Source organism: Cyanistes caeruleus, chromosome 2, assembly GCF_971803275.1.
Source record: "Cyanistes caeruleus chromosome 2, bCyaCae1.hap1.1, whole genome shotgun sequence".
Lineage (NCBI taxonomy): Eukaryota > Metazoa > Chordata > Aves > Passeriformes > Paridae > Cyanistes > Cyanistes caeruleus.
The window spans coordinates 33,770,344-33,790,535 of NC_141702.1; the positions used below are offsets into that span (position 1 = coordinate 33,770,344).

The window sequence follows — 20,192 nt, forward strand, 5'->3', positions numbered from 1 at the left end:
GTAAGCATGAAGGCAGCAGTTACATGAAACAGAAAGGGTTGGAGCTGTAATGCAAGATCTCTGAAAACATTAAAAAAATTTAAGAAGGCCATTGCTGCTATGTGGCAACAACAGACCTAACATCAGGAATCTCATACACGGCATAATCCTGTTTAGTGTGCAGGGCATTTATGCCTGCACCACAGAGCAGAGCAGGGTACAGAACACATACTGAGAAACAAGCAGCAGAGCTGCCTCTACAGCTGGAAGCAGCCCTGCCACAGGACAATGTAGGGCTATGCTCAAACATCTTATGGGGGAAAGGTTTACCACCACAGGTCTACCTTGGTGCTCAGCCGACACAGATAACATCACTTAGGATTCGATTACTTTCTCTCTGTGGTACTGCACTAAGCCACATGCTAGCCAGAATAATCCCAACAACACAAGAAACCACAAAAAAAAGCTTGTATGATGGCTGCATATAAAAAAAAGGCAAAAACAAACAAGAAGATATTCATTAGTAAGATATTTCTCTGAGAAAGACAAGTTTTTTTCACATACTTTTGACACCTTAACATAGAAACACAATCAGTAAGACCTGGAACCTGAGGCCAGAGCTGATGCAGATTAACTCTTAAGTACCAGAGATAGATAACAGATTTGTTGGGACATAGACCCAAAACTGCAAAAATGCAAATGCAAACCAATATAGCAATACCTGTTTATTAAAAAAGATAAAAGTAATTAAAATGCCCCATTCATGCAACATATCAAGTTCACTAGCTGGTAATATGTTTTTATAAGGTTCTTTCTTGACTTCAGAATAAGACAGAGTTGACTGAAGATTCTGGTAATGGTATTGCTGAAAAAAATAAAGAAATTGGCAAGTACTTCACTTTAAAAAGTTAGTATGGAAAAAGTTATCAGTAGCATGTTTACAGGGCTTGATGAAAGAAGGACATAGGCAGGAGAGCTGAAGGCTAGTTTATAATTTATTAAAGGCAGTGCCAGCCAGATTGCTAGAAGGAGACAAGCATGCCTTGGAGTCATTTCCAACACAAACAGCAACGTTCCCTCAAAGTCTCCAGCAGCAGGACCACACAAGATACATGGAAGGTAAGAGTTACAGAGTTCAAATGAGAGCTAAATCTGACTAGCTCCTATCATCTCAAAATGTGAAAGTAACTGGTAGGAATGAAAAATATTCTTCGAAAGAAGGATGAAGGGATGATGCCATCAGAAAAAAAAAAGAGAGAGAGAGAGAAAAAAGCTTCACCCAAGCTTCTGTTCTTAGAAGCAGATGACAGGTTAAGCATGAACAACATCTTTCAATGGCTGGGTTTTACTTTCAGAACGCTTCTACCTTACCTAGTTGGCCGCCATTCAGCCCCATGGTATACACTGCTTCCTTAGTCCATAGCACAGTATGGAATCTGCCTGCAGCCACTCCAATCACCATTCTACCTTTCAGGTTTTTTGCCTGAACCTAAGCACAAATCCAAAGTACATCTTAATATTAAGTAACAACAGGTGAATTTCACATGTACAAACTTCTGACATAATTTAACTCATAAAGTCATTAAGAATGAAGCACTACTATCAGTCCACATACAGTCTAATAAATCAGGTTATTTCAGAAGTTTGTCAAGTGGGGCACTATAGCATTAATAACAAAAAGAACTAAACATTTGTATTATCTAATCAGAACTGGAATCAAGTCTCCTTAGGCTGTCTTGATACACTAAGATGTTGAACAAGACTGAACAGGATGTGTATAGCACAGCCACAGAAGACTCAGGTGCTGAAAAATGTTAGCTAGAAGTTTAAATTTGCGAGTACTAATGGCCTAAACACACTGCAAAACACTACTCTACTAATTCCACATTTTATATTTAACTTGACCTTCCCAGATTAAGATGATAAAATCAAAGCAAATACTGTGGATATAGAGCTATCATTACACTATTGAAAACCACATGGTATCCCAAAACACTATCCCAATTGCATTTTGGTCATTCTTTTTTACTTTCACAACACTGATAGTGCCATGTTTTTCTACTTTAGATGAAGTTAAAGCTTCTTTACGTACAAAAAAAATAAAATTTTGAGATTAGGCACAGGAATATAGTTAAGCTGCTGATGCCCATACCCCCTCTTCCCTGTCACTACTCTTCCCAAAGCACTGACTTCAGTGCTTCCAGCAAAGGAGGTAACAGTCAAACCCTGAGTGCCATCCAATGATTCAAAAGGAGTTACAAGCATGATTCTCAAGCGATACATACCTATTAATATTTCAGCTACAGAACCATTTGGGGAAGAGGGAAGAAAAGGGTTTTGGCAGTTGCACCTTGTATCATACTTCACACTACAAATTTTGGTAATTGTTCAGATTACAAACTAAGACATCAGAACACAGTTAAGATCTGAGATGTCTGATAACACAGAATCAAGATTTATCTGAACTCACATTAAACTTCGCTGTTCTGAAATGTTTAGGAGTTATTTTTATAATCTTCATATTTTATGTTAAGAAAAAACAAAACAACTCCACCAAACAATTAAGCTTTGACTGATGTTACTTTTACCTGTCTAGGAACACTGCAATTAGAAGGAGGAGGAAGAATACCCAATTGATGGAAAGTATTCAAACCAAAAGTGTAAACATATCCATCTTCTGTTAGAACAACAGTGTGATCCTTAGCTGCTGCTATCTGGGAGCACTGATGACCAGTTAAGCCTTCCACAAGTCTTGGAACCTGAATCAGGAGAAAAAAAAAGTTGATATAAAAGCATACTGGTTTGTTATTAACCAGTGGCCATCTATGAAACTAAAGTAACACCAACAAAAAAGTCACGACCAAATACTGAAATAAAAATAAAATGCATTTGAACACACAACACACTCATTAACATAACAACCACATCCAGTGCAGTAAGATGAATTACTTTAATTTGAAATGCTATCAGGGAAATGCCCTTTGCTATCAGGGTAGATGAATTTTAAACCACCTGTTTTGAAATCATATAGGAAACAACATCTTCAGGACAGCTGTATAAATATTAACTATTACATGCTATTTTAAATACCACAAACACTAAAGCTATCTCCCTCCAACACAGGATAATCCTAATGAAATTTCACAGAATAAGGAAGAAGTTCCATATCTTTGAATCTTCATGCACTCTAACATGACTTCTCCTTTATTCAACTATATAACATCACAATTTCAAAAAGTAACTTGAAAAAAATCCAAACTTAACAGAACTGCTTTTTTCAAAAAAAAAAAATTAATTAGAGCTCCAGTCTCCACTATAGCATTCAGCAACAGAATATCAAGTTCTACCAGATATTTTAAACTATTGTGCTGCAAGATAAATGCACACTATGAGGTAGGATAAGATGCTTAAGTCTAAGAATTGTATTGTCATCACATCTTAGTCTTCTTAAATTTCAGTTTTGTGCATTGCAACAATGTACTATTCAAATGAAAATGACCAGTGACTTTTCACTTGAGCTGCATAAAAGCAACCCTACCATCCTTCTTCCTGCCACTACAGCTTCACATTACTGTACTGCTGTTTGTCTGCCAAAAAATATTTGCTTCCACTTATCTAGCATCAGCTGGACTTTAAATCAACTCAGCCAGAACACAAATTTGACCACAGCATCTAGCTATGAAGTTAAGTTATAATTAAATGCACATTACTCTCTGCCACCTCACTGTTAGCACTGAAGAAGTTTTTCTGTTACTTGGTGAGAAGCAAGGGGTTTGGTTTAAAATGAACAGCAAACTCATTTTGAAAGTACACTGATAGAAACTCTAATTCCCTTTTTAGACTTGCTGTTAGAGATAAAAGAAACATCATACTAGACTATAAGAAATAACACAAGACAGCATACCAAGCATGTTTGTTCATCACCATGACCCAAGCGCCCTCCTTGACCATGTCCACATGTATACACTTGGCCTTTGTGGGAAAGGAACACAGAGTGGAATTTGCAGAGTACCACCTGAAAGAAAAGCAAAAAATGGATGGGGAAGATGCAACACAGGACAAGTTCATTTTCCTGTAATCTGAAAACATCTGCCATAAGTACTTTGTGAAGAAGTTCTGCTTTAATAAAGATATGTTCATGAAAATACAAGATACTGGTATTAAATCATAGGATACTTAAAATACTTGCTTTGAACACACTATGCACTGCCTTAACCTACTTTAAGAGATCAACAGTTTCAGTTTATTTTAATAAGATCAAGCATGGCCCCATAGGCTAACAGAAACTCCAAAGATTGAGTTTTAAGGTCCATGATGCTGCTTCAGAAATGCCAAAGAAAACACGTTAAGACTGCAGCACAGACTGTCTGTCCTGAATGTTTGCTCAAGTTGTACTTTAACTTTCAAATATTCTCAAACTGAAGTCACAAGAAATTATTAGAGACAAAGGTACTGCTACATGCAATGCGCTTAACAGTGTATGCTGCTTTGAGCACAAGATGAATTTTAATTCAACATGCACCAAGTATATTCATTATTCCACTTCAGTTCAGTATTGGAGTTGAACCAGAAGTCAGTAGCTCAAAACAATTACAGAAGTATCAAGATTCTGAATGTATTTAATGATATACAAGCCATATATCCAAAGTAAATCTTATAAGACCCCCTGTTCTCCCCACCAAAACAGAGACCCACAATTTCAGTAATGGTGATTGGGGTTGCAGGGAGGTAAGGAGGTGGGCAGAGAGGAGAAGGCACCAAGAACTGCTTTTTCCATGGAAATCTTCAACACTTGGTAACTCCTTGGTTACTTTTTCCCCCTTACACACCCCTCACTAAGAAATGTGCCTATGTAATACTTTAAGAATACCTGTTTAATATACACGCCATTCCGAGGAAAAAGGTCCACCAATTCAGGATGATGTCTACCCTGCTGACCACCATGACCCAAAGTAAAATTTATATTGTTTCCCCAGGTGTAGACTTCTGTGGGATCTGTGTAATGAAAAAGATCCTCTTAAAAGCTTGTCATCTACCACTGTTGTGCACTTTCACTTCAAGAAACAACAGCTGCTATTTCTATCTAAAAATTGAAGAGGAATTATTTTTTACCTAAAACTGGACTTTAAAAACATTTAACATTATAAGAAGTAAGGTGCCATGGCAAATATTCCAATAATATTGTACAGATGATCAACATAAGCATCAGGCACATAACAACCTATGAAGTGCCAATTAAAACCAGAAAATATTGCATACACTGGTACATACCATTAATACATTGTTGAAATAGATCTCATTGCAAAATATAAATTAAACTATTTTATTTCTTACCAGTTTTCTTAAACACCACATGGATAGGCCTATCTTTCATCACAAGATCCAGGGCTGATAAGCCTTCTTTATCCTGAACATACAGACTAACGCCATGCTGAAAGAGGAGACGAGAAGAACTGAAGTTAATTTTAACTGCACAGCTTGAAGTAAACCAGGTAAATCTCTAAGAAGCAAAACATATCTTTAATTGAAGTTTAATAATGATTAAAAAAACCCTTCAGATTCAAGTAAACTGTAAACAAATCTAAAAAAAACCTGAAAACATTGCAAATCTGTTCTGTCATGTATACATCTTGTTGATATATTAATATGGATTTTATAGTCTCAAGACTGACTGTGCAATAAACTATAACCAGCAAAACACAAAAGAAACAGATGTGAAAATAAAGCATTGACATTTAAGAATAGCAAACATTCACCAGAAATTAATTTACCATCTTCAAAGGATGCATTTTCTTAAACTGGCATTCTACAGAATCAGCTCTGACAAGCTAGACAAGTGACAAAAAAAAACCCCAACTACTATTACTTTGGAAACAAGCAAGGAACAGAGTTCCACAGTTGCTGAGAAAAGGCAAGATCACAACCAGCCAGGAACAACAGCATTAGAGAAGGTTCAGAAGCACAAAGCCTGAACAGGTCATTCTTTTAGAACTTAGACACAGACCGTCTCTGAAAATACCATTTTCTCAATACAAAAGAGTGCTGCTACAGCAGCACTGATTTTAGGAAGGAAGTCTAGTGTGATCAATCACCTTCCAAAATGGAAGAACTCCAGATGTCCTCAAACAGAACCTAATGGCTGTACCTGTGTACCTGAGGTCATGGCTAATACAAAGGAAACCTTGAAAAACCTCACACGTAACAGGTAACATTAAATACAACTTTATTTAGGAAAATGTTCCCCAGAAGAACAACAGCATACATTCTCCAAATTATAAAGACAACCCTAGTGCAACAGGGCAATGATTAGCTTACCATATGACAGAAAAGTGATCTATTTTTATGACTTAGATAGCTGGATATTCTTCATTTTGGAAATTGTTAAAATATTCACAAGCAGACAGAGGCTGCAGGGATATTCACACGGTCTGAATTTGTGAAAACAAACTCCAATTGCTGAATGGCAAATCTTGTAGTTAGATACAGTCTAAGAATAAGCCAAGACTGCCTCCAGCCCTCAGCAGAAGTCATTCATCCACACTAGTTTAGGAACTCAGGGGCTGATTCAGGAGCTAGTACTGTTTAATATCTTGACTAACAACCTGGATGATAGGCTAGAGTGCTGCTCCCTCAGCAAAGGTGATGATACAAGACCAGGAGGAGTGGCTGGTAAGTCAGAGGGTGGTGCTGACATTCAAAGGGACTTTGATAGGCTGAAGCAACAGGCTGAGAGGAACCACATAAAGTTCAACAAAGGGAAATGAAAATCCTGGCCCTGAGGAGAAACAACCTGGTAAACTGGTACAGCTGGAGGCTGAATGACTAGAAAGCACCTTAGTAGAAAAGGACTTAGGCTTCTTTTAGACCACCAGATGATGACAAGCCAGCAAGCTCAGAGTTAAGAATGGCGAAAGCATCCAAAGCTGCAGGTGGGAGTGTTGCCAGCAAGCATTACTCAGCACTGGCAAGCCACAGCTGGAGTGCTGAGTTCAGGTCTGGACTCCCAGACAGAGAAGGACATACAGGAGAAAGTTCAGCAAAAGACCACGGAAGTAATGAGGCATCTGACATTCAAAGAGAAGCTGAGAGAGCTGGGATGCTTAGCCTAGAGAAGGTTTGGGATGGAGGAAGGGGACAGCATGTTTTATCATACAGAATAAATACCTGACTGGAGGTGAGGGGTAGGAATCACAGTGATACCTAGTGGCAATGGGCACAAACTAACATATAAGAAGAAATCCTGTTTAAATCTAAAACAAATTTTAATTGCACTGATTGTAAAACATTGGAACAGAGATGTCTGATGCTCTGCTCAAAATCCAACTGGACATAGTCCTGAGCAACCTGCTCTACCTGACGTTGCCTGAGCTTGGGGGCTAGACTAGACAACCTTCAGAGACCTCTTTCTATCTCAGCTATTTCATAATTCCATTCTATAATCAGTTCCTGTTGTTGCTATAATACCTTAAGAGCATATCATTTTATAACACAGTACAGTAGACAGACTGCAGTTAAGGAACTGGAAAACAGAGCACCCTCCACTAGTTGTTTTGTTCTGCTTCTTAGAAGAATATCAGCAGAGCTGGCTAGCAAAAAAAATCTCATTCACTTATGTAACTGACAGAAAAGTAAAAGACATTGGGGAAAACCTGTACAGGCCTCCTGTAAGCAAATATCAAAGACACAGACAGGCACTAGAGGATTAAATGCTTTTTCATATACCATGTACACAGTTTCTAGTTTTCTAGAGAACAGAATCGTAAGTACAGTGGTTATAAAAACATCTACTTTTTTCAAGTTTAATGAAAGCTTCCCCTTCTGTAAGGGGACAGCACATGAAATAAATATTTTACAGTTATCAGACCTTCAAGAATAAGAAACTACCAGTCCACCATCTTTCTGTTTGAAGTCTTGTAGAAAGCAGAGAGTCATGTCCACAAATGGTTAGTCACTGTAATTTTAAAAGATTGCATTCAAAATGGAAAATCCTTTGCCTTAAAAGGTTTGTTTTTAAACAACCCTGAACCACATATATTTCATTTTCTCACATGGTTAAAGAGACACTGAACATCTCAAACAAACACCTCTTCCCTTTGCTCTACTTGTGAAAGGAGGAACAGAAGGAAGATCAATCAAAAATATATACAACTTGCTAAGTGGATGGGAAGAAACAGCAATTGTAAGAAAGAAATAGGGGGGACTGAGCAGAAGCTCTGGTTTAAAATACTAATGAAATGGAGATTCACTTAATAGAATACTCCATATCTTGAATTTTTTATCTCTTAAATACAACATTAATTTCTAATTATAACTCCATTTAATTTTCCCTTATTTTGTGTTCTCTAACATCAATTGATATAATTACTGCAGAGTCTATTGTCAGACTATCTTTAGTCTGATCACACTCTTATTTTTTAAGCTCCTGACCCTAATATCATCCAAACAAACAAGTGTTCAAGGACGCCCACAATTAATCAGGGATCCTTACTCAGTGCTGATTTCTGCATGGGCAAAGGCAGACATCTGTATGAACAGAGACAACTTTCAAGTAAATCAATGCACTGCAATCTGAACACAGTATTAAGACAAGCTTCAAGAGGCTCAAGTTTAAAAACACACTTTTACATAAGCAATACAACTCTAAAAATTTTAGATGCCAAGGAAAACTACAGTTGCAAATGACTCACCTTCAGTAATGACAAAACACAATCAATGTATCCATAAAATATGCTTCTGTGCAAAGCTGTCCATCCAGACTCTTTGTCTTTTGCCAAGAGATCCACTCCTTTGGTCTCAGCCAACCAGTCCAGCACACCTTTTTTGCCACAAGACGAAGCAAGATGTATAACGTTTCTACCAAAGGCATCTTTGATGGTTGCAGCATTGTAGCAGTAAGAAGAGAGAAAGGCCTTGATCTGGCCTTCACTTCCTCTGGTGACTACAGAAATAACATCCAAAGCATGCTGTAGAGATCGACACTTTGAAGTGCACTCTGGCATGTAAGAATTCATCTTCACTTCTAAAGCTGCTCTTCTCCTTAAGGGGAACAGCCCTTAAGTGTATCAAGGCACTCCAACTCAGTACACAACACAGTGCCTTAGAAAAATTGTAATTCCAAGGATGTAAATCCAAGTTTATTGAGCTGCCATTAGAAATCTTTGTACTGTTATGTTTGGCACTTGATCCAAATAAATATTTATAAATATATATTTTTAGAAGTCTTATTTCACCATCTTATATAACAAATATTCTTGTCCATAGAAAATTCCAAAAGTGAACTACCTCTAGAGTGCAGAGGGGGATTCCCCCTCCACACTACCTTATTCTTCTAAAACTCCATAATTGCAAGGGAGACCTGAAAGAGAACAAACCAGAACAGATTAGTTAACAAAAACCCTTTTCCCCTGCAACTGTACAGATTTAAGTGCATATCAAACTAGCAAGTACAGGACAAGACAATGTGACAAGGGCTGACTTACCTGCCTCATGCCATCTGAGCTAATATGCAAACATTTAGTCAGCTTAAAAAAGCATTACTCCCTTCCCCACCCCAGCCACCAAAGGCACCTCCTACCTTTCTTTGATTTAAATTGTTTAGGCTACAAACCAAACTAGATCCAAAAAACTTTGCTTTCCCAATCTCAGGGTCCTCAGGATCCTGACTTTTTAGTGTCTAATTGTAGCATTACTTTGTGATCAGAAAGCAACAACTGAACTAAAAGACTGCATGAGGGGGGAAGCCATCCACCAAAAAATCCCCTCAGCTGCCGAGTACGCCATGGCTAACAGAGGCATTGTTACTAATATGGTAGAAGGAAGGAGGGACCACCAGTCTCCGCAGCCACTGCAATAAAAGGATTATGTCCCACTTTCTCTTCCCTGGCCTGAATGCCTACCCATGTCCGTACTAATTCTAATCTGCAGAATCAATAGGAAGGCTCCTCTCCACCACTCCCAGAGCTGTTCACAAAGGTGGGATGGAGGATGACATCAAAGCAAATAAAAGCAGCTTGTACAAGACACATGAATTCAGACTGCTAGGACTCATGCAAGGCTAAGGTCTAAAGCTCCTGAAACAGGCAAGAAGAAATGAAAGTCTAAGTTGGAAGGGGTAAGGGAGAAAGAAGAAGGAAAAAGAAGCAAAAATAAGAATTCTTCATGAAAATATATTCACAGTCTGGGGCATACAGCACTTCTGCTTAGCTGTGCATATTTACCTTTAGCATAGACATCTTTCTCTGGCATCCCTTTTCTCAAAAGTAAAGGAGGCCTAACAGAAGCACTCACCTAGCCTAGGAAATGTGTGCAGTTATAAGTGTCACAAGAAGTGCAGACTGCACTATAAAAATCACACACAAACCCAGAAAACAGAAAAAGTGAACTACATACATCACTACATGCATCACTAATTTAGTGTGAACTATTAAGACCCCCCAAAAAAATCACACTTCAGTCTTCCAGATAAAAGTTTCAAACTGTGTGTAACAGATTTGAGTTCATGTTTTTGTTCACTGTGCAAAATGCAATTTAAAGTTGTTCTACCTACAAGTAAATAGTCCAAGAGAAGCTGAACAATGCCATCCTGAAAGCTAAAGAAATAAAACTAAAAAGGTTAACAAACCCTCAGAGTGGGGAATGGGAGAGAAGGTGGGAATATGACAAGTACACAAACCAAAAAAAACAAAAGTCCCCCATGCTACTCAGCTTAGCAGTCATTACAAATGTTCACATCCTACTCCTTGACCCCAACCTCATCAAAAAGGTTAAGCTTAGCTTCCATTGCTTTTCAGCCACTGAATGTATAACCGTATTTTCTTAATATCTTTATTTGCAAAGAGACGTCAGAAAAATATGATTTTGTTTGGAAAAGGGAAATCTAGTCCTCCTCCTGTTTTAAGAATCAAGATTTCCACAAAGCTTCAAGCAATCAATTTAGAGCAAACATTAGTAATGGAATCTAAACATTCAAGAAAAAAAAAAATCCAGTCCACAGTATTTATTTAAATCTCTTGTAACTAAGCCTTCAAGAATTACTTTTCCATCTCTTTCAGAAGGGTTACAATACTCAGAATGCAAACCTATAGACTGGAAGTTGTTCAGTGTATACCTTCAAAACAAGTTCAAAGAGCAGGCAAAAGAAGAAGAAAATAAATGAAATTTTTTATTCACTTCAACTTAGTCCCTCATCCCAAACCAGGGGTAGCACTCAGAAATCCTTCCAAGACTAGAACTGACCACAACTGTTCAGCTTAGATTTGTCACATGAAGCTTCAGTTCACTCTACAGGGCATTTTCCAAACAACATACAAACTTCTGCAGTAGCACAAGGAATTTATCACATATACGTGTGGACTTTTGTCTTCTGACCTTCTCAAGCTTCAGACGATAAAGAGAAGTAAATTACTGTAACAGGTTTGGAAAAAAGCTCTGATTTCAAGAACACAGCTTGACTTGTTGCTCCAATGAATCAAAGTGTAATAGGTAACTATTAGCACACTCAGACTGCCAGCAGATCAAACACCCTTCTAAAACTAATAATTAAAAACGAAACAAAATACTCCCCAAAAACTAAAACAAAACAAAAAAACCACAAAAAACCCCAAACATTTTGCCATCTACAGGAAAAACTTATCACATTTCACCAATATGACACTAGGCAATAGAATTATGTTGTAGAAGAAGTAAAAATATTATGCATGCCTTGTAAAGCACATCTTAAACAGTTCATCGTTTAAACACTATCAGTGCTACACCGGAAAATAAAGGTAAAGTTAAAAAGAACATTAAGAAAAATCACTCCGGGGAGACATAAAATTAGGTTGACTAATCTGTTAAACTGGTATGAAATGGTACCACCGCCCAAGAAGCAGTCCTGCTGTCTGTCCTCTGTGCCATACCTTCCTCTGTGCAGATCCACACCTATCTAAGGCACTGAACTGCATGAGAAAATGATCCGGAAGAAAACAAATCCTGAGACTTGTGCCATTACAAGAAAGGAAGAAAGAAGCTGGACAAAAAATTACTGAAGGCTCCTGATCTCCAGCCTATCAAATACCAAAATAATGTGAATAACAAATCAAACATTAAAAAAATAAAAAGTCTACTAGTAAACAGAAATACAAGCCTGCCTATCACACACTAACTCCATCACGGTGACATTTACTGCAGCTATGTGAAACCTGACTCTACTGAATTATTTCTTCATAAGTCATTCCAAACCAGCCTTTCTTTACTATAAACATTACAAAGCTAGATACTATATTAGTAGATTGATAAATATACCCTGAGCTCAAGACGGAAGGCTGTAGATCAAGTTTTCAACGCCCCACAACTAAGGCTGTCACACTGGCAACAAACACTGCCACATTATAACAATATCTGAAAAAGGGTGATAATTAGAACTGACTCTTACACAAGGGAAGTCCTTATGATAAATCTTAAAACTTCCAGATTGCGGATTGATGCTCAGGTCTGTGTCAAAACCTTTCTGCTGCCAAATGCTTACTTCTGGTATATGGAGTCCCTCATGAACACTGAGCGCCTAAAGCAAGCACAGAACAGGAAGCACAAGCATTTTTTAAACTTTGAATCAAGATGACCTAGAACACTGTAACCTGTTGATTACTGAAGATATTTCTGTAGGCTTCTCAGCACAAATCACATCCATATTATAATGCCAGTGTCTTCCTAATGTTAAAGCTAAATAAGTAACATTTTTATGATACAGTAGGTATTATTTGCAATTGAAATTATTTTAAAGAATTGGTTCCCAGTTAACATTATAAAAAAAAGTCACAAAAAATGAAGGAATTAGAGCAGTGTTCAGAGTACCCCAAAGACATTTTATTTCAGCAGCAAGTGGGTTTCTAACCCTCAGAGACATGAGCTATTTATTATACATGTACACGGCCCAGGAAAATTTAAAAGACTGAAACCGATTTGGAAGCAATTCTTTGGTAGCAAGAAAGTGTTTGTGGTACCTTGCCTTCTTCAAGTGGGTAGGTAGAGCTGTCTCACCCAGCTCTCCCCCTCAGAGAAGGCAAAGCACCACTGCACCAGAGCTGTCAGACATCCTCCAAGAAGGAGTGTGTCAGATGTGTCATCTGACCCTATGGAGGCAGAACTCCTACAAGTGAAAAAGCTCTCTACCTACTGCAGATGTCTCAAAAATCTGTTTCTCTGAATAAGCCACTACAAAAATCAAAGCTGTCACACCTCTCCTGAGTATGAAGTGAACAAAGATTCTACAAATACCTTTGTGACTAAGGATGATGGTGATAGATTTCATTTCCTGCAAACAGCAGACATGAAATCTCAAAATGTGGGAAAAGCGAACAGAGTTGTCAGCCTCCCACTATGAAGTTCCAGAAACCTCTCTGTGTATCATATTCACAATCAATGTATTCCCAATTTTCTCTTTTTCCAGAAAGCATTTCCACAGAGGTTTCGGTGCCCTCGGCTCAGAGGTACAAGGAAACAACAACCAACCCTGGCCTCATGGTTAGCAGTGTCAACATTAAATGTCAGTTTCCAGCATCCAGTCTGATTTGATTCTGGAACTCCCACCTGTCTTATACTCAAGTATTAGAGCTACCAAAATCTGGCTGACATGGATGTGGGTACTGGTACCAAGCTAGCGGCTGGCAGCTGCTGTTGTGCCTTTTTTCATTTAATACAGGCAATGGTCTTACATGGAAGTGAAAGAGAATACAGAAGAGATTCAGCTACTCAGAATTCAGTGCCACTCAAAGACAGATTGCTGGGTTTGCATCTTCAATGTGCACTGCATTAAAGTAACTCAACTGTCAAATGAGTCACATGGCCCTGAAACCCATCCTTTTATAAAAGCATATTTCTCAAGACCTTAAAATTGGCATAACTTCATTCCATTCACTGCTTTTCTCTTGGAGTTTATTAATTTATTTTTAAGTGTTACTAATTTTACGAAATACCAGTCACAACTAAAATGCACATGGTGAAAAATTACCTAGCTCCCCTAATTTGACTCTCCTAAAAAAGAACTAATGTTTTTCATTTTTCATATAAAAGAAGCCTAGTGCTTTCCTTGTCAATCCTGACATCCTCCCTTTAAAAAAGAATAAGTAAAAAGAATATGGCTTTTCTGAAGATACTAAATTCCTTTTCCTTTAGATAATAAGTTGCTAAGTGAAGTGAGAAATGACTGGCAACGCCACACATTTCAGGAAGGTTAAGTCCATCCTTATAAGGGTATTGCAGTATCTTAAATATTTCCAGTGTGGAATGGAAAGGGGTTCTTTTTTAAACAAGCATGCTGACATTTCTCCTCTTTGGTCCATTCACATTTGTTTCATAACGTCACAAAAGATCTGTAACCATAACAGTATGGAAACCCTGAAAATATTTATACCCAAAGCAAGCTTCACTACACAGACTACTTGATTAGTAAGCTAATAAAAAAAGGCTTACAGAAATTAAGCCACGGGAATTTGCTATCATGTTACCATTTTTCCAGTACTTTCTATTGATTATATTCTTACCTAAAGATGACTTTCACTAATGCATATTGAAGTAACAGTTTAGAATCTAACAAAAGCAACGAGAAAATTGAGGCTAGGTAGCAGACTTAGCACTGGCACAGTGCTAAGCAAGACATCCTCAAGGAAACACAGATGAATTCCTAGATATAGAAAGCAAGTACACTTTTCAGGTACAGGTATACATTGTCCTTTAAAGAACAGTTAAACTATTAATTCCTGCTCTGATTACATATCCACAGACAGTTTAACCTGTCCAAAAATTCCTTGTACATTTGTTGAATGGGCAAAAACCTATGCTTTCCAACCCCTTGAACACAAAATGTATTTTACAGGGAGAAAAGCAATTGAACACACAAGGAAAAAACAGGCAAATCTAAGTTAAGCAGTAATTAAAAGTGGTTTAGCAGCCTGAAATTCCCACAGAGAGACCTGTACAAAAGCATCATCTTCTTGACTATATAACAGGAGCATTGAGACACAAAAACAAGGGTTCTGCTCTCCTCAATTCACAAAATATCAGACAGAGTCCTGCTTCTAGGTCAGATAGCAAGTTTTAACAGAAGCAAGTAAGTAGAGAAAAACTTGGAAAGAGCCACTGGATACCAGAATGTTTATGGAACAATTTGCTGAGTACAAGCAAATTGGATCTCTTTTCTCCTTCAGCTGTGGCTTCAGCAGACCACCCAGAGCTTTTGAATAAGGTGTCTGTTATACAAAGAAGAAAAATATAAAGTCCAGTCCATTTTACTCTTGACAGAGGGCAAAGTAGTCATTCATTCAAATTTCATAAAAGACTCAGATTATATGTCAGGAAGGATTTTCAAATGACAAACTGAATACACGTGAGGCTCTCAAAACTGGCTAGACAACAAGCAAACTGCTCAAGTTACAAATAAATGTGACCTGTCCAGAAGTAAAGCTACAATGGAAAACCAACTTGCTTTGAAACACACCAAATTCCACCTTGCCCACTTTGTCCTTTGGGCCACTGCACATCCAGGCTACTTCATTTACTGGGATAGGGCCTCCATGCCACCACTGGGCAAGGTAGACCCCAGCACAAGCAACCTTTAGAGGCTCTCTCCAGATTTTCTATAACTTCCTCTTTCACAGTGACAACAGCATAAACCTTATCAGAATGAGACCTTCAGTGATCCAACAACCCTAATTCAGTTGCTCCTAGCTGAGCTAAGCAGTACTGCCAATTAAAAGCTAACACATCTGTCAAAAAAAAGACCAAAGTACCATTGGTAGCTAAATTCAGCTACAAACGTCAGAGCACATCTCTCAGCTGAGAACCATTGTACATAAACAGTAAACTATGAAGTACTGTGCTGGGCTTATCTAGAAATACTCAGGACTGCTTATGTTTAATAACTTAATAATATTTAAAAAAAATTAAAACAAAGTGGTATAGACAACAGTACAGGGAGTGCAGCTACAGTCACTTCCACAATTCATCAAGTTCTTGCTACAGGCTTTACTGAAACAGATATTGCTAAAAGGAAGTTAAACACAACAAACCACAACTGAGCACAAGAATTTCACCACACTTCAAATCATATCTGATAAATCCATCAAGGACTTTTCCATTTTGGGAAAAAGTGACGTTTTTGAATTAACTGTGAAGTTCTGGTACAGTTTTATTGTAGACTACCCACACCAGATGTTGGTGGGCGATTATGTTTTTTGTAAACCACCAACTGTGATCAGTTTCCACGAAGACAGACAACTACACTGACCACGTAACCAAAAAAAGAGTTGTGTTTCGCCTGGGAAAACCGCATGGAAGTATCCTTTTAATTAAGATAACTTCGAAACCTCGCCTCTCCAGCGCTCACGGTGCTGGTCTAATCCAGCAGCACCGTGAGCTGCTATCAAAAACAGACAAGTATCACCAAGAAGGCGAGAAACGCGACAGGCGTTCCCTGAATCCACAGCTAAGGAAACCTGGCAAGAGACTCCTGCCAGTGTCAGGGTGAGGGAAAGTCTGAAGTGCTTCAGGGAGCCAGAGAGAGGCCAGGGCAGGCAGAGAGGCAAGGGGCCATTCTGACTCCCATTATACGCGTCCACGTAGTCGAGGAGCGACGAGACTTATTGACACAAGCGGCAGAGCCACGAAGCCGGTCACCTCCCATCCTACGTGGCCGGCTGCCCTTTACCCTCCCTGGCTGCCTTGCCCGGAGCTCTCCCCATTCCTTCAGCCGCCCACCGCCGCCGTCCCGACCCCTCCGACAGGGGGATCGCCCCCCGAGCGGCTCCCCCGCCGGACGCACCGGCCCGCCCCTCACCAGTCGCTAGATGAATGGACTCGGGCGGGCAGGGTGGGACGCGCGCTGGGCAGCGCGGGGGCTCATCCTCAGTGACTCCGGGGCAAGGCCAGGCTAAGGGTGCACAGCTGCTACCGCGACAGCTCCGCCGGCGACAGCGACGGTGACAGGCGGGGCCCTCGGCTCACAGCGGGGCGCACCGACAACGACCGCCGCACCCACGAACAAGCGAAACGCCGATTGGCCGCGGCACGGCCGCACCTCGCGCACTGATTGGCTGCGGCTGCCGCCTCGGCCCCGCCCCCCGCGGCCGTGCCCGGATTGACTGACAGGCGAGGTCAGGAGGACGAGGGGGCGGGGTGAGGGGCGGGGCGGCCGTGGTGGTGCAGGGGTTAAAGCAAGATGGCGCCGAGGGTGTGGGTTGGAGGTTATCGCTCCTTGTCTCGGGCAGGGGAAGGGCTGGAGTTATCGGGCCAGCAGGGAAGGGGGACAGCTGAGGGGCCTGCTTCTGGCAGTCTTTGTGGGAGAAGCATTGTGTTGTGCTGTGAAGGAGGGGATGGGTTTCTGGCAAGGGAACACCTCCCTCCTGGAGGATTCAAAAGCAAATAGTTAAATATCCAGCCTATGGGTTCCCAAAGTAATGGAGAGAAAGTGTGGAGAAGGCTGTACCGATTCAGACTGTATTAAACCACAGCAGTTTCTCTCTCTCTGGCAGAGCAAGTGATCTAGTATATCAGATAGAGCTTGATTTTTTGTGAGGCTCGGGGCAGTTAGCTCGTAAGCAAAGCTGGCGTGTGCACAAGGATTTGCACACCTGCTCTGGGAACTCCAGCGGGTCACTCCAGGAGGGCTCACTTCTTTCTGGTGGATGTCTTGGATGATGCAATAGGTGGCACAGATTACAAATTAATCTGGAACAGGATTAGGGTGTGCTGTTTAAGGGCAGGAAGCTGGACCCAAGACAAGTAGTACCCAATGTGAAGTACAGAGTAAAACTGTATTTAAAACACACATCACCTTTAAAAAAAAGAAATTTATGTACTTTTTCCAATAAATAAATAAATGATGTATTGATGTTAATGTAATGGCCAGAGTTCCTATCTGTTTTTTAAAACCACAGTATTATCCCATGCAGTGTAAGCATTATGACCTGAAAATAACGTAGCTCTCTTTAAAAACACAAAACAGTTGAAAAAAAAGTTATGTATGTTCTTCAGTAGCAGTTCAGTTTGGGAAAGATGCAGTATTAGTTCTATTTAGGTGAATCTCAAGCATTTTTACCCCTGCCATCTGACTCAGTTAATGTGATCTATACAATTTTCTGTCTGATTTTTCTCTGTATAAACTTTTAGGTTGCCAGCAGTCATTCACCACTGTAACTAAACCTGCAAGCTGCGTGAAATTTTCCCAGTGATAGCTTCTTAGTGCTTCAGTCACAAATGAAGGTCACAAGTTGGAGGTGGCCTTGCTCCAAGTCTGCTGCCAGCTGGCCTATGACCATCTGGGGAGATAAGGAGGTCCAAATACAGCTGAAGTCATTTGTAAGCAATGCTTTGTTGCATAATAGCAAATTCAAGTGAAGAGCCTGGACGGATTTTGGAGCAGCAAAGAGCATGGTGGAAAGATGAAGAGGCTTAAAGTAGAATAACATCTAAGATTCTATATGAAAAAGATAATTTCTGGAAGCTGGACTGCCCCTTCGGTCTTTCATAATAAATACTACTGTAAAGAATAGAAAACTGCAGCAAGGTACACAGAAAAGTGGGAAAATAAGAGTCATGGATAGGAACTGATAGAGTCCAAGTCAGACAAAACCTTGACAGAATAACCAAAGGTTTTTAGCAATGGTTTTCTATGCAAGAGACTGTTTCTATGCAAGGACTTTTAACATATTCATGGAAAAATAAGATATGAACTGCTTTGGCTTTTATTTATTGTTTAGGTTTTTCTAATTGACCCCAGCTTACAACAGTAATAAAAGTTCCTGCTGTCTTGTACTGCCTCTGCAAAACCAGCAGCAAACTAATGAACACCATTCACAGAACCAGGATGCTACAGCTTGGTCTGCAGATCTATGTTGAGGTGTTGAAGTAATATTGTAAAACGAAAGTAGCTCAAACAGGGTAACTTGAGCCTCTGTTTAAATTACTTGCTTTAGTTTGGGTATTTCTACTGTGGAAAATTACAACACTGTTGCATAAAAATGTACCATTTTAAGTCTTTTGGAAAAAAAATTACAAGATGTGGAGATGAAAAGCCAGCAACAAGTCACCGAAGAGTATATTTAATTCAGTAGTCCAATTGCTAGATTTGTAAATTCCCGACACATATAGCATGTGTCTGTCAATAAAGAACTGTTCATCTGGCTTTTTTCAGTCTGTGATGAAAAGATCTGAATTATCAGAAATAAACATGTAATTATAGGAAAGAATATGTCTCTAACTGCTGTTGTTACTTTTTATAGAAGCTGTAGACTTAAATCCATAAAAAAAAGGAAGAGTGACTTAAAAAGGAAGACCAGTATACTTAGCCATCTTCAGAAATTGAGGAGGAACATCAATTCTGAGCAACTTAACTAGCCTACAGAGTGTATTTTTGTCTTAATATGCTTCTGAATTCATTGACTGTTGAAGAGTTACAGATTGACTGTGCTCTAAATGTGTGTACTCATTTAAGGTTAGGGGAGATAAATCTAGGCTATAGGGAGGACATTACCCCATTAGGCTGCTTTCTGGTGACCTATTAATCTTATCCATCCATCCAGTGTAGTCTGCACCAGACTTAGGCTACTGGAGGAATTAGAGGAGAAGATGTAAGTGACATTAAGGAAATAAAAGAACTTTGTGTTTTATTCCATCTGAAATTGATCCTGAATGTTGAAAAAAAAATGGGGTGATTATTTTTTTTAAGTCAGTAATCAAAAAGTTCAGTCTATATATCAAAAATGAAAATAATTTATTTTTTTTCTTTTCAGCTATACTAAATGTCAAGTGACAGATTTCTGCTTTCACGTATCTATTTATGTGCCTTATCTGGCCTAATTATTACCAGTGCCCTCTGGAGCCTTGAGTAATAACTGTTATTGGAAGCAGTAATACTCTGCTGAACAAAAAATTAATCATCTCCAGGCTTAACCTCTGCTACTAAAAAAGTTTCTCATGATCCTTCTCTTTAATGAACTTGGGAAAAAAAAAAAAAAAGGGTTATGAAATGCTAGAAAATTTGTATTATAGAACTAATAAAGCAAAATTCAGTGTAACACCTCTTAGAAGGGAAAGCTTACCAAAAAAAGTGTCTCCAAATTTATTAAAACTATGTGCATCTTGCTTTAATAAAGCTTATCCTCTTACTTGGACAGGACCATTAAATTCTTAGCATATAACAATCTGAGAAAAGTGTAGAGAAGTCCAAGGGTCATACAGCT

General features: G+C 39.1%; 1 protein-coding gene across 4 annotated transcripts in view; it reads right to left on the reverse strand.

Annotated features, from left to right (window-relative positions):
- Window positions 1-17,631, reverse strand: part of IBTK (inhibitor of Bruton tyrosine kinase) — a 53,495-nt gene extending 35,864 nt beyond the window's left edge. For 2 of the 4 annotated variants that reach the window (XM_023922321.2, XM_023922320.2), the window contains exons 1-7: window positions 16,790-17,631; window positions 8,667-9,334; window positions 5,314-5,410; window positions 4,850-4,974; window positions 3,884-3,994; window positions 2,568-2,738; window positions 1,351-1,468 (exon numbers count right to left, since the gene is read on the reverse strand). In XM_023922321.2, coding sequence (XP_023778089.2) covers window positions 1,351-1,468; window positions 2,568-2,738; window positions 3,884-3,994; window positions 4,850-4,974; window positions 5,314-5,410; window positions 8,667-8,990 — 946 coding nt within the window. In that variant the 5' untranslated portion in view covers window positions 8,991-9,334; window positions 16,790-17,631. The remainder of the gene's footprint in view (window positions 1-1,350; window positions 1,469-2,567; window positions 2,739-3,883; window positions 3,995-4,849; window positions 4,975-5,313; window positions 5,411-8,666; window positions 9,335-16,789) is intronic. The other 2 variants (XM_086876380.1, XM_086876381.1) reach the window with 2 other exon arrangements.
- Between the last annotated feature and the right edge of the window lie 2,561 nt (window positions 17,632-20,192).